The sequence below is a fragment of the Filicampus tigris genome, chromosome 6 (assembly GCF_054856515.1).
Source record: "Filicampus tigris isolate MCC_2025a chromosome 6, RoL_Ftig_1.0, whole genome shotgun sequence".
NCBI classification, from domain to species: Eukaryota; Metazoa; Chordata; class Actinopteri; order Syngnathiformes; family Syngnathidae; genus Filicampus; species Filicampus tigris.
Window position 1 is genome coordinate 24,541,384 of NC_141222.1, and position 15,537 is coordinate 24,556,920.

Below are 15,537 nucleotides of genomic sequence, written 5' to 3' on the forward strand. Positions count from 1 at the left end.
ATAAGATGTTGCAACATCAAAACCTCCAAGGAAATAGTTTAAACCCCCAAAAAAGAAAGAAAAAAGGCTCTTTGAATCCCTGTGGGCGGAGTCAAATGTTTAGGCGTACCCCACGTTGAGCCACGCCTTGAACTGCGATCTGCAGCCAGGGCTACTCGACAAAAACAGCAAATAGGTGACTTTTTCAGTGAATAACAAAGGATTGGTTGCAAAAACACTTACTCCACCAAAATACAATCGGTTCAGCATTTCACCTCACCCAGAATGTTTTACAAACAAGTTTGCTAGCATAATTCTGACAAACGTCAATGGGTTTTCATGAGCAAAGTCAAAGGAGTAGTTTTCAAAACACAACTTTGACATCAAATTATAGACTTGAAGTTTAAAGTCTAATTAAAAAAAATAAAAGTGGTAGTAGCAGCTGGGACTAGATGAAAAGCAAAAGCATGAAGGTCAAAACACATTCAGTTTGGACACTAATTGAATTTAATGAATCAAATTTTTGCTAAAGACTCATGTCGATTTTTTTTTTTTTCAGAGGTTGAGAGTGAGCAAGGCAAAAAGTGCGAAGGCGTTATGGCAATAAAGCCTGCCGTAGGGAAGAAGAAAGGGACTCATAACGAGGTCAAGGACGAATTATTGATCGATACATCATAAGTCTGACTAGTACAGAGAAGAAGTGGAAGACCGGAGGCTCGAAAGAAGCTAGTCCAAAGAGAAGAGTGAGAGTTACTGTTGTGAGAAGCAGAGTTGACTGCATTCAGAAGGATGGCTGGGGGAGGAGTTTCATTGGGGCGCTTGAGTGGAGTGGAGGGGAAATAAAATTAGCAGGGTGAAAGAATGAAAGAGGGCACCTCAGACCAGCAAAGGAACCAGAGGGAAATTGAATTACACTGAATTATGGCTGAACTGATGAAATCTGTAGCGGAACAGACTCACGCACGCGTACACCAACACACACACTCGAGGCACCGAGAGATCATCCATTGAAAAAAAACAAATTACACATTTTTCAAGTTGTAAATCTAAACTCTGCAGCAAAACTACTTTTATTTTTACATCCCCATCTTTTTGTTTTTTTTATGATCCCAAACAGTTGAATTCTTGCTCCCGTTCATCATTCTTAATGCTGTGATGAATTAAAATAATTATTAACTTTTTTTTCATGAATTACCTCAAAAGTTGAATGTAATTTGTTCCAGGAAGATGGTCCAACTCTAATTTATTCCAACTTTCCAAAAGAAATAATCATTTAGAAAAAAACTCTTCCAATTGTAATTACCGTCGAGGCACAACATTGTAAAGTTCGTAACTCATACAAGTGTACAAATAAGTTAACCAGCGTAAAGAAATAAGAACAATCAAAGGTTAACTTTGATACATGAGTGATGGACTCGCTTATGGAGCATTCCTGCTTTTACTTGGAAGGTGAGCCTCCATGTCTCTTCTTTTTTTTTTTTTTGTCTTAGTTGTATAGTAATGAGCATCAGCAACGGAGTGTACCACTTTACGCAATATGTTCCTTTTCCAGTCCCACGGTCGTTGCCACACTTGAGCAAAAAAAAAAAAAAAAAAAAAAAGAAATGTTTTTTTTTTTAAACAAATTGTCCTGAGGTGTGAGTGCGAGCATAAATGATTATTTGTCTCTACAGTATGTGCCTTTTGATTGGCTGACAGCCAGTCCAGGGTGTAGCATATCGCCCAAAGTCAGCTAAGAATTTCATATTATACATGTTTGCTTCGTTTCAGAGTTTCCACTTTCTTAATTCCCAAAGGGCAGTTCTCGAATAGCCGAAGAAAATGTCACAGTGAAGGGCTCCTCCTTAGCTCAACCTGCCCTTCAGTTTCATTTTGAATCTGCAATATTTTCAAAACTATGTTCCTACATTTTTTGTTATTCCATTCCCCCTGCGACCATAACCAGATGTGACAAACTGTTTGTTTTTTTTATCTAATGTATTTGCTTTAAGCCAGGAGTGGAGAAGGTAATGTGACTGTGAATTAACCTGTGCTCAGTTGCCATAGCTACATACTCTCGAGTCTAAACTTGGATGTTTTTCAGAGAAGGCATCCAATGTCTGGCTTGTGTACATAGTAAAAGGGCATCGGGGTCCCGCCTTTTCATTTAGATATGAGAGGAAAACAGTTTGACGGCAGGTCCGGATCAATTATTAGTGACGTCAACATCCCCGACGTCAGAAAAACAAACCTGTTGACTCAAACCACTCAAATAAGAAAAAAATCGATTTTAGCTTTGTAATGTCAAATCTTCGTCTTCCTCATGTTGTAATCAAATAAGCAAAGCCCAATAGAAACAATATCTGGTCTTGTTCATCCCCCAAATGTTTGATAAGCGCTGAAACCATAGATTTGTCCAAAATATAACTTGGGTCTTGAACTAGAACTAATATAGCTAATGTAATTAATTTATCAAGAGTAAATTCCAAATATATTTGTCTCTATAGTCGTGCCTCCCAAATGAAGCTACTATGAAAACAGCTTTCATCTCAAGGCAAGGTTGGGACCGTCTTCTTAATTAATTTTGCTGTCTTTTACTCTTTAATCTTTATTAGGTGAGATGTTGAAATATTCCCTCTATGTCTGGAAGAAAAGAATACGACTTTTTATCCCAGCCGTCCGTCACGTTTCCCTCCAGATTATCCCGAGGCGACATTGTATCAAGCCGTGGTTTTTCCCGCCCTAATCTGTATTTTTTTTTTTTTTTTTTTTGCTTCTTCCTCCCTCGCACACGGCGTGTTTCGAAGCTGATGGAAATTGAAAGGGTTTTAACGTTGGGGTGTTCGGGTAAACGGGTTTGAGAAGAGCTATGCGCTGTGTGTTCTAGAAATTGGCTTCTGGGTGCCGAGTGATCCCTCAGGGCCACAAGGAGTCGTTTAACACTCTGTGATGTACGCTTCTTCGACTCCATTCGCTACACGGAGGTGATTTGTGTGTTGGAAATCACAGCAGGTGTGATGCCGGCTTTGAGGGAATGATGTGGACTTACTGATTCATCGTTTCCCCCGGAGCTTTGTCATTGGTGATTCTTTACAGCCCACTGTTGGGACACATCCTGATTGCATTGAAATGTTGTTGCAAATTACAAAAATGTTTTTTTATGGTAGTCAAACTACGGATGTATTTGTAACTGCTCGTCATATGATGCTTCAAGTTCAGTCTCAGTGCAAAGCCCTACTCACGCTTATGTAAACGAAGAAATGTTTGATATGATAAAACATACTTAAAGTGGAAATCTACCCAAACACATTTTTCCCAAGAATATGTTCCCAGCAGGCCCACTCGTTGAAACAAGGCATTCTGATTAATATTGCGTTTGTGGAATATGAGTTAATCAGCAAAATCCACCCCTTTTTAGCCATCTGAGGGGGCGGCCAGTTTGTCACTTTCTGTCCACTGAAAATGACATCGCAACTACTCAGGGCTCGGGTAACAACCAATCGCGGCTAACCTGCTTTCTGAAGCTGAGCTTTAAAAAGAATGCACAGTAAAAAAGACCGCTGAAATATTGGGGGTGCTATCATTCTCATTGGGGGTGCTATCATTCACTTTAGGGGTGCTTCGGCACCCCCGAAAATGGCCTCAAAACACGCCTGTGGTACCTAATCTTGTGTCCAGTAAATGTGCCAAATACAAGTTTGTTTTTAAAGTACTGTAAATTCCCCAGCTGCTGCAGCAATGTCAAGATCCAAATCATGAATAAACGCTTCAGGGCAGGCTAAAAGGTTTGTCAACACCAGCCACTGCCCAACAGTTTTAATCTAAACGGGATTACTCAAAAAGTTTGAAAAGCCGCCGTGATTGGTGGATGACATTATCCTGCATTGTATCCGCGTGCACATAAACACCATCAGATAATCTCAATATGTCTTTGCAGACCACTGCCCATACCAAATCCCCAGATTGAGAATCTCCGATTAGGAGTCTCCCGGATGATTAATCCCATATTGTTTGTGTTTTGTGTGTGCATTTGCCCCGCAGGGGACGCTTCGCCGGGTGACCTTCTCAGTGGTAAGCCAGGCCCAGGATGCCGGTTGCTATGACAGCGGCCTGGAGGACTCGGAGACCCCCAGCAGCAAGAGTTCATCTGGGCCACGTTTGGGAGCCCTGCCGCTGCCCGAGGAGGGTTACGAGCGCACCACACCCGAGGGCAGTGTGGGGGAGGAGGAGCATGTGGAGAACGGTCAGTGGGCATACGCGCACACACGCAAAATCCATCTAATGGGCTGAAAGCAACTCACGCTAGCATTTTTCTTACCCGGATAAACCAACGTGTGTGCATGCAGCGCCACTGGGATGTCAACGGTTGTGCCATTGAAAGAACGTAAAGATCTCACCCAAATATCGTTTTTGAACTCATTTATGAGAACAAGCAGAATATTGTGTATATCGTGTAATATTATGTTCTGTTTCTCAAGGCTTTTTGCACACTCATTTTTATTTTTCACGTGAACACCTTTTTCTACCCTTGACTCAAATGTTTGTATTATTTGTACTGCACATGCAGAATATATGACTTCTTATGTTATTTATGTCTTTATTTATTTATTTATTTGAACCTTTGTATGTCTGACCGCAGGTAAAATCTTTTGTTTCGAAAAGAAACTTCTCGTTGTTTTTCAAATCAAGTCACTACCAAGGTATCGGAAAGACAAAACTTGTTCATTCTCATCTTTCCCCCTGCACAGTTTATGGACATGACAGAGCTGGAAGAACTTTGGTAATGCATAAAGGTCATTGTGACCTCAAATCCTTTTGGGTCTGTGCATGCGGTTTAATGCTGCTTTCACACAGACAGGAGAATTCTGGAGATTGTTTTTTTTTTTTTTCAGGTTTAATAACTTTTCGCCACAGTCAGATGAAAAGGGGGATTTAGCATGGAGACATTTTAATGTTTGTTTAGGCTCTACCTAGAAGTACTTTGAGACGGGGAGCCTACTGAGAGAAATATTTCTTTTTTTTGTTTGTTTCATTTCATTTCGGCATTATTACAAAATTATTTTTTTAATGTGAATGTTGTCATTCAGTATGTGAACAATAGGAGTGCTCAGATCACAATATTAAGTGTAGAGCACCTTGCAGTTGCAATTTTACAACGTCCGCAAGTGGATATCTTCTTTCAGTTCTTTGTAAACGTACTTTACTCGTTCCATGGACTCCAGCAAGTCCGTTTCTGAATTCAAAGGGAACGAGAGAAGGCCCTTGCATTGTCTGGAAAGCAAGTCAGCTGTGTTCACTCCCACAATGGCGCAAACGCCAGTTTTACAAAAATACCAAAAGAAAGATAACTAACTAAACTGATGCACACAGTAAGACCACGCTTTGCGCTAGACATGCGCTAGGCATGAAAAGTGAGTCTTCAATGAACCTAACATGTTTTTGGAATGTGGGAGGAACATGCTGCCCTTGCCTAAAAATAAACACCATATACTCAAAAATGTCTGCTTGGGCAACTATTTTTGATAAAAATCTGTAGTACAACTTTGTCACTTTTGGCATTTGCAGCTGAATAACCATTCAACAAATAAACTTTAACAAAAAAAAAAAATCTAATGAATAATACCGAACAATTGAGAAATATACAAACAAATATTTTGTTGCCCAAATAATCGTAGCACTTTGCCTCTCAGGGTTAGAAGACAATTTTAGAAAACAATAATAAACTGCCTTTAAGACTTTAAATACAATTCTGACTGTAACGCAACCTCATCTATCATCTTTATTATTCCTGATTTAAAGTAATTGAACATGATCTCACAATTGATCCAGTTGTGACTGCTTTACAAAGATAATAATGCTAACCTTTGTCATCGGGTCTGAGGGGGCATGACTAACCTCTTGAAACAGCACTCACGGGATATTAAAGGATTTGATACGCAACCTAATATATTCCTTGCATGTCATTAAATTCGAATTTGTCATCCTGATTTTTTTAATAACGCTCCTCTGTCTCAGCAATGGTTTCCGTTTCCAGCCGACCTTTCACCTTTCAAGCAATAATGCTGCCCAACGTTTTCACTTTGATCTTTTCCCTGTTTTCTTTTACTCTTTACTTTCGTAAGTGAATATGTGATGACAGTGGTACCTTGACTTACAGGTTTAATTGGTTCCGTGATCAAGCTGGTAACGCTATTTAGTTGAAGATCAAATCAATTTTTAAATGAATTGATATGCCATTAATATTAAATGGCATTAATATGCCATTATGGTCCCCCCGCCCCCCGCCCCCAAAAAAGATGACAAATAACACTGCACAGTAAAATAGAAGTAATAACATATAATAAATAAGAATGTAATAAAGAAATAAGCAGATTTCATGGTGTAATTATGCACTGAAAGTCACACACATTCACTGTAGTATTCGTGTGTTGACATGTGCCTTTTTAGTTTGTGATGAGCTCTGACTCCAGCTCCGGTTGGCTATCTTGTCCACACTGCTTACAGGTGTTTTTATTTTCCATTTGTGTATTTGTCTCGTTTCAATAAATGGCTGATTTCCATCAGCGACTATCGTTCTTTTCATTGTACCTTTTTTTTTTTTTCACTTCACTCTAGCAGCAGCATAGCTTAAGCTCCCTTTTAATGGCATTTTTTGCACCAACACAAAGCAAAAAAAATCTACTATGTGACAGCTCGTAACCCGAAAAGCTCAAAGTTTGGGGCTCTTGTAAGTCAAGATACTACTACACCTTTTTGTTTGTTTTTTCTGAGTTGCTTTTTCTTGTGCGTTCAGATGCCAGGCAGCTGCCAGATGTGGCTCTAACCGGAAAGTGCACGCGGGAATGCGATGAATTCGGCCACTCCGACACGTGCTGGATGCCCGTCCGCCCGTCCCCTCGCCAGCGCCAACGCCACGGCAGCGACCCCCCGCGGCTCTCCACCTTCGCCCCCGGCGACGACAACAACAACCTGCGCAGAAACGACCACGAGAGCGACAGCGAGAGCGCGGGCAGCGCCGGGAGCTCGGAAGCGGGCGTGGTTATGGCGGGAGAAGGTCAGCGGTTACCACTAGTCAACGGCGATCCTCTGGGCACCCTGGGAAGAGCCAACAAGAACATGGGCGATCACAATCGGAACCTTCTCAACCGTAAGATGACCTCGGCGTCGTACGACACCTTCAGCAGCGCTGGCTTCGGGAGGCGCCATCAAGCTGAGGAAGGAGGAGAGGGAGGGCCCAACCCGGCGGAGGTCATACCGCTGACCCGGACTGGAGGGGACTACAAGACCACATCCTGCCTCACGTTGTCACGCCGCGAAGTCTACCTGTGACCTCCTCCCCATGCGGCAATCACCCCCAGTGGCCCATCGCCACATCCCGAGGACTTGTTAGGATGTGAAAATGTTGATTGGGTTCTCGAAAGTTGTACATGCGTTTGAAACTTCAGGATTCTAATATTTATAGGCACTTAAACTTTAGCGAGTGATGGATCAACTATTTTGAGAGCTCCTGTACTTTCCTTTCAAAAACAAACGAAACAAGAAGAAAACAACGTGTGGAAGTTGCCTGCAGGCAATGATTCTATTACGTCCATGTGGGGGAGGAAGACTTCGTCCCTTCTTCTTTTTTTACCTGAACCTGACGCATGCCTGACCTTCTGCCACTGAGGCAACTGTGTGAAGTATAGAGAGCGTGAAAGAGAGAGAGACTGAGTAAATCACAACGCCATAAAGGCTCCAGTATAAAATAAAACTTTTAGGACTACATCGTCAAACATTCAGTCACGTCCAGTCAGAGTAATAAGGACAGCAAAAAAATGACTGGGGCATTTCGGTTTTATTCCCGCATTTATTAGCGCCACACTGGAAAGCAAAACAAAAAGAAAAGTAAAATGAGAAGAAAAAAAAAGTTGTTCAAAGATAAAAACTTGATATTTGTGATGTTTCAAGAATAAAGTCATTGTGTTACAATAAAACTGTTGTAATATTAGAGGGGAGTTGCAAAACGTGATATAAGAATAAGCATGTAATACAAAAATATTGCAATTGCAAGGCATCATTTTATGAGAATTAAGTTGTAAAGTTCCAAGGACAAACTCATCATCTTCGGATAAAATGTGAATTTGACCTTTTAATGAGTGAATTCCCACGAAGACATGAGCGCGACCGTCTAAGATTAATATATCTCTCTGTAGAGGCCCTCTGTATATTTATCAGATGATATCACTAAATCCATAAATAGCTAAATACGAAAGATTTCTAGGTATTGATTGTATAATGTCAACTAATGAAGCGATTTCAGTGAGGTCACTTCTTTCTTCGAAATAGTCATTCACGCAATCACATTAAACTGTACATCGTCATACAATTATGACTTTGTCCTAAAATTATCACTTTGTTCTCATAAAAATTCATGTTTCCCTGTAATATTACAACATGTGATTTGATTCTCAGAATATTTTGACTTTATTCTCCTTCCTAAAAAGGAAGTCAAGTTTCATCACAAGAATATGTTCTATGCAGCCCCACTAGTTGAAACATACCGCGTTTGTGGAGTATGAGTTAAGCAGTAAAATCCACCTGTTTTTGTCCATCTCAGGGGGCGGCCATTTTGCCACTTTCTTTCTACTGAAAATGACATCACAGTTGGTCAGGGCTCAGGTAACGACCAATCATGACTCATCTTCAGAAAACAGGTGCACCCTGATTAGTCGTTACCTGAGCCCTGAGTAACTGTGATGTCATTTTCAGTCTGCAGATGGTGACAAAATTTGTGGAATAAGAGTTAATCCACCTGTTTTTAGCCATCTCTGGTGGCGGCCATTTTGTCAGTTCTGTCAACTGAAAATGACATCACAACTGTTCAGGGCTCAGGTAACAACCAATCACCAACCAATGCTGACTTGCTTTCTGAAGCTGAGCAGTGATTGGTCGTTATCTGAGCCCTGAGCAGTTGTGATGTCATTTGCAGTTGACAGAAAGTGACAAAATGGCCACCCCCTGAGATGGCTAAAAACGGGTGAATTTTGCTGCTTAACTCATATTCCACAAACTCAATATTAATCAGAATGCCATGATTACACTATTGGAGGCGCATAGAACATATTCTTGTCAAATAAATGTATTAGGTTGACTTACATTTTAAGTCTATTTTTGTGTGTGGCCCTAATACTGTGCTGTTTGATTCATACCAGTTAGACAAAACACATAGATAATAAAAACACAAATATATTGAAATACCTTGAGGAGTACCTTACACCTAGAGCTTGGAGACATACTTTGTACCTTGATGGATAAAATTGTAAGACTATAACTGTACTTTGACTTCTGACACTGTACCGATGAACAAGTGTACAGTTACATCAGAAATGATCTTTATGAATCTGAAAGCAGGTTCGCCTTCATTTGTAATAACAGACTGCACCAATGTGATTTCTTTTTTATGATACAATGTAACCACTCAGAACACAGAGCATCAATAGTATCACAGCGCGTTTAACATATTGCCTTCGCATCCAGCCTGTATGTATATAAAGTATGCGTGTGTTAGAGAACAAAGCAGCGTTTTATGCTCACCTACATGACCCGTGACCCCCGCGTGAGCGCGAGCACGCCAACACACACGCGCTTGCGGGCATGTCAAGATAGATCCGTGCAAAAGCATTTACGCATTCTGGAATACATGTGCATACTTTCAGTGACATTGTAACATAAAGACAAATGGGCATTCGCTTTCATGCAGAAACAAGCACACGATCATTAGGAGGATGTGCAGTCATTATGCACTGTTTAAGTGCAACACTTTGCCTGATCCCCTCAAGCCAATATTTAAACATGAAATATATTCAAATCAAATCCTGCTCCATTAAAGAGAATTCCATCTACTGTATGTAACATTAGCGAACGTGCAGATAAGACGTATTCAGCATAGTGTAAGTAGGACTCATAGGAAAAGGACTAAAAATAAAAGCTGACTCTGCATGAAAGATAATGCTAACTACTTCTTTGCTCTTTAAAAAAAAAAAAAAAAAAAAAAAAAAAAAAAAAAAGAAAGAAAGAAAGAAAACCATGAGCCTTTTTTGGATAACATGCCTATTTGGATACATCTGTAATATAAGTGTGTGCTTACCGGGGAATGGAGATAATGTTGGCAGAAAGAGGTGACATCTTGAAAACAATCTGGAATTCAGCACCTTTTTTTATTTGAGCAAATGGTGCCAACCCGACCCGAGCGTGCGTGAACTCCCTCGTCCTTCCCGCGAAGGAGCGGCGGAGGATCGAGGCCAGCACATCTTAATTCCCATCATCAGAGCGCGGATAGGGATAATAGGGTTAGCACGTCCCTCTGGTCTTAATGAGTTCCTTTTCTGGCTCTTCTCCTCCCTTGATCTACACATATCTTATTATGAACGTCTCAATACGTGAATGTAACCGGAAATTGTCGGGAAGTGTGTTTCCTCATTGTTCTGGAAGAACGGACTTTTCAAAGGTTGCGCCGCGGTTTCACAAAGATTCCAATGGAGGATGAGAGTCTTGATACGGAACTTAACGCAGGAAATACAATGATGACATCAAAGCCGGTAGGGGGCACATTTTAGGTGCACAGTGACACTTTGTATACATGTATATAACTTCACGTCAACAAATACGTGACGGACAACCCTGCCCTTGATTTTCAACTGTCCCTTTCTGGAGTTATCTTTATCTCCAAATCTACTGAGCTTTGCCCCTGATGGACCGAGGATCAATCCACTGACATGGACACGGTAATGAGACGGGATTGTTGGAAATGGTCATGTCTTATCGGGTCTCGTGACAGAAAAGATGATAAATGACTTTTTTTTTTCTTTTTTTTTTGCCCCAACTCTGCTCTTCAAACTGCTGTTTTAAGGCAGTTTCAGTAATCGCACCTTTCAAGAAGGGAACTTACTGTAAATGAATCCGTGTGGGTGTGTATCTTTTTTTTATAATATACTGCACGTTTAAACATGTTTCACTACTGCAAAAAACAAGAGGGGAGACTTTAATGAGGACATTTTGTCAGACAACAGTGGACATTTGTCATCCCTCTTGTGCTGTTTCTCTTATAGCCATGTACAGATGAAACTACACTGTAGAACACACAACTGGAAACCATAAAGGACAATGGCATGCTTAAGCTCTTCAAATCTGCACTTACAGTGAACAAAAAAAAAAAAAATGGGGGGAAGATTTTTTTTTTATTATTATTCTTGTTATTATTTTTCTCTTCTTGTTTTCTTTTCTTACGCGGCTCACTGTTTTTTGCTGTTCCCTTCCTCTTATTGATATGAGAACTAATTGCATTTGCTATGACAAGGTTGAAAAAGGACCTGTGGGCACATGGTTTGGTATGAAGACGAATCCTGTAAAAGTTTGAATTTGACATTAAAAATGTCAAACACTCACACGTCTGCTCTTTGATGGCGACTATTTGACCTCCCACATTCGCAAAGTGGTGAAGAAGCGAGAAATGATTGAATTTGAAGCTCTCATTTGATAAGCTTGCCTGCACGCTGAATTCTCGCGGTATCACAAAGCAACTGTGTGTTTGGGGGCGGGATATGCGGCTATGACGAAAAATTTTCTCGGTTGACTAATCGGCTTGTGTTATTTAAGACATTTTATAGGCATATTTACATTGCCAAAAACATCAACTATCACTCAACGCCATGATGCCATCCGTGCCAAATGTACGACTTTTGGGGCATTAACATTAAAGAAGAGAAGAATTTGAAGAATACAAGAATATGTTCCCAGCAGGCCCACAAGTTGAAACGTGGCATTCTGATTAATATTGCGTTTGTGGAATAAGAGTTAAGCAGCAAAATCCAACCGTTTTAGCCATCTCAGAGAGCGTCCATTTTCTCACTTCTGTCGACTGATAATGACATCACAACTACTCGGGGCTCAGGTAACGACCAATCACAGTTCATCCGTTTTCTGAAGCTGAGCTATGATTGGTCGTTATCTGAGCCAGAGGGTGTGTGATGTCATTTTCAATCGACAGAAGTGACAAAATGGCCGCCCCCAGAGATGGCTAAAAACAGGGGGATTAATTCTTATTCCACAAATTTATCAGAATGCCTTGTTTCAACTAGTGGATTTGCATAGAACATATTCTTGAAAAAAAATACGTTTGTTTTGACTGACTGATAGTAAGCTACAAAGCAGTTTTGTTGAGCATTAAAGGAGATGTATCATGCTATTCTAAGATTCCTACTGTTAACTATTGGCATTTACATGATGATATATTATTACCTTTAGCATAATGGCGATCAAATTTCTGATGAAATATGGTTCACCAAAACCCCGCCTCTCCCAGTGGTGCCTCTTTCATGACGTCGTCCCAATGGCAGCAGTGCAGAGCCCACCAAACAGGAACTGCTGGCTTCTGGAGAAAGTGGGCATGTGTTTACTCGGCAGGGGCGGTACAGGGGTGGAGCTTCACATTGTGACGTCACAATGCGAGGACCTGGTCGTTTTCTTGGGTCGGCCATGGCTGGTGCTTGGAGAGGAGGAATAAACAGGAATGCTTTAAGATGGATGAACGGAGGAAAAGATTTTAACATGGCTAAAAGCTAAAAAAAGAAAAAAAAAAAAAGTTGATTCACCATAAACTCCTTAATTTATCCACTTGAAAAGTCGGCTTTGTCATCATTTGGCATTTCATTTCAAAACCTATATTTATTTCATTTTCTTCCCCCACCCCCAAAAAAATAAATAAAAGTCTGCCGTCCATACAGATGCACATTTTAATTTCAACACCTTAATTAACATGTATGAATAATATAATTACAGACATGGCATGTATTCTTCTCATAATTCCTGGTAATGTTAAGGTTGTCCTTCATATTGGTGTTAACGGTATTGAAACACAATCTTCGGTCCAAGATACGAAATCTTATTGATCTCCAGAGGCGAAATTCAAGTGAGCTGTATCACATGATAAATTTAAACACGTAGAATTAGGATTATTATCTTTGTGAATGCAGGTATTTGAAGCACCTCATATCTTATTACACAGTGCAGTGTACCTAATGAGGTTTCTGGTCTTCCTATAGCCATTAATTAACAAATGTAATACGTTTCATTCATGGCACTGAAATCAATTTTAATGTCTCTATTTCCTTCCATGGGTTTACTGTCTGTAGCTGTTTCGACATGGTGAATGAAGATTATTATTGGTGAAATGTCATTCTGCTACATACAAGACAAATTCACTGAAAAGAGATGATTGTGCCATTGTCATTCCAAGGTTGAAAATGTGACTAATCTAAAACCAAATCCTTTCCTATTACTCAATCCACATGATTTACATTGTTACATTTAAAAAAAAATATATATATATATATATATATATATATATATATATATATATATATATATATATATATATATATATATATATATATATATATTACATTTGAGCAATAAAGCCATGGGTAAACTGAATATTAATCTGAAAGAAAATAAATATAGTTTGAACGGAAGACTTGCATACAGGCTTGAATTGCACTAATCTAAGCGTGAAGGACTCCAAATGTCATCAGGTCCTGCAAGCAATTTGCTTTGGTTGAATATGCAACGCTGACACCTTGTGGTCGTTTACAGGTTTGCTACTGCTTCTACAACAATTTTAACAGACAAGGGGATGCAGCTGTGATTGTATTTTTTATTATTATTTTCGTTTCAATAAGAATGGAAGAATAAAAAGCCTTGAGTCCTAAAGCTTTGTGCTTAAAATGTCTGTTTAGTGTGTGTCTTATTACCAAGACTGCCCTTACACATCCTGCTGTTAAGATAGAAAGGTGATACAGAATTCATGGCACTACTGGTTAGCACGTCCGCCTCACAGTTCAGAGGTCGTCGGTTCAATCCCGGCTCCGGCCTCCCTGTGTGGAGTTTGCATGTTCTTCCCGTGCCTGCGTGGGTTTTCTCCGGGTACTCCGGTTTCCTCCCACATTCCAAAAACATGCATGGGAAGTTGATTGGACACTCTAAATTGCCCCTAGCTATGATTGTGAGTGCGGATGTTTGTCTCTGTGTGTGCTGCGATTGGCTGGCAACCAATTCAGGGTGTCCCCCGCCTACTGCCCGAAGACAGCTGGGATGGGCTCCGGCACGCCCCGCGACCCTTGTGAGGAGAAGCGGTATGGATCATGGATGGATGGATACAGAATTCACACATTGATCATTTAGGAATACAAACTCCTGTTCCTAAACATTTTATGGAATATGTGGTATAAAGATAAAAAATAAAAAAAAGAGCGGCACATGAAGTAGTTGTAATTCACGATTGTTTTTGAGGGAAAGAGGTGTGAAATCTGTACTGTTGACTAGCCAGTAAACTTTCCATATGATGAAATAGCACTTATACATCATAATTGTTGTTATGCTTCTTTTAATGAGCACAAACCTATCATTTGGGGAAAATGATGGATGGATGGATGGATGGATGGATAATATACAATTACAGTAATCTAATTAAAGGCCACAGTTCAAATCTATTAGCGAGCATGACATGACATCCCTAAGGACTAATTTTCTTTTGACCATGAACAATGTCATGCAAGTATGCCTAGTAAGATGTATTATAAGCACCCTTTATTAAAAGGTCTAACTGATGACCTATCACAACCTAACTCAATTTTGTTGTTCCCCAACAAATATAAACAATAACTGCAGTGGGCTTTGCAGATAAATCACCAGATAAGTGGACAAGTGCTGTGTAAAACTAAAATAATAGCCAGCCGTCTCAGGAGCCTCAATGAAATTCCAGAGCTAGACTCAGTGGATGTGTTTTTCTTTTTTCTTTTTTTTACTTATTTTTTTATTTTTTATTATTGATTTCATACAGATAGTAGAACATATTGCAAGGGTGGAGCCCTAATACACTAGCTAGTGTATCAAATGGTCTTTTGCGCTGTCGAAAGCCACGAGGATTTAATTAGAGGAAAGTGCCATGCCTTTGAATTTGTTCTATGCGTCGATCGAAAAGATATCATTGTGGATATGGTTATTACATTTCCTTATCTTGCTTCCATTTTGCATATCCCGCATAAATCATACTTAACATCACAAGCAGGCTGTCAACACCAAAGTCCAGGATCATTGCTGCGGCGATAGGGTGAAACCTGTCAGGTTGTTGTGTTTGTCTATTGAGGAAAGCCTTGCAGCAGAGCCGTAAACAGGCGCTTTCGCTGATGTGCCACGCTCTTGATGTGCTATTTGATCCTCTGTAGGCTTTTTCATTTTCTGCCTCTTCATCTTTTTTCCACGGCCACATCGGCCTGAGCGCATCAAACGACTGCCCTCCTTGATAGAAAAATGACATGTTATCACATTGGAGCAAACTGAATCCTTTAGCAAAGTATACACATGGGAGCCTAAAGACGCAGTGTGACATGACAGGTGACAACTGAAGGATTATTTACTCTACGGTAGCAGGATTAGGTTTGGGATACGTTCTGGGTTAGTGGAGGTTAAGGGATAAGGGTTAGAGGGTTAGAGTTGCGTCAGGTTGTTGATTGGGTTTGTTGTAGCAATTTGGGTTGGATTAGG

General features: G+C 40.2%; 1 protein-coding gene across 1 annotated transcript in view; it reads left to right on the forward strand.

The window, feature by feature from the left end:
• The window catches only part of pcdh7a (protocadherin 7a), a 50,651-nt gene extending 39,270 nt beyond the window's left edge, over positions 1-11,381 (forward strand). The window contains exons 5-6 of the mRNA XM_086033871.1: positions 4,000-4,201; positions 6,752-11,381. Coding sequence (XP_085889997.1) covers positions 4,000-4,201; positions 6,752-7,287 — 738 coding nt within the window. The 3' untranslated portion in view covers positions 7,288-11,381. The remainder of the gene's footprint in view (positions 1-3,999; positions 4,202-6,751) is intronic.
• The last annotated feature ends 4,156 nt before the right edge of the window (positions 11,382-15,537 follow it).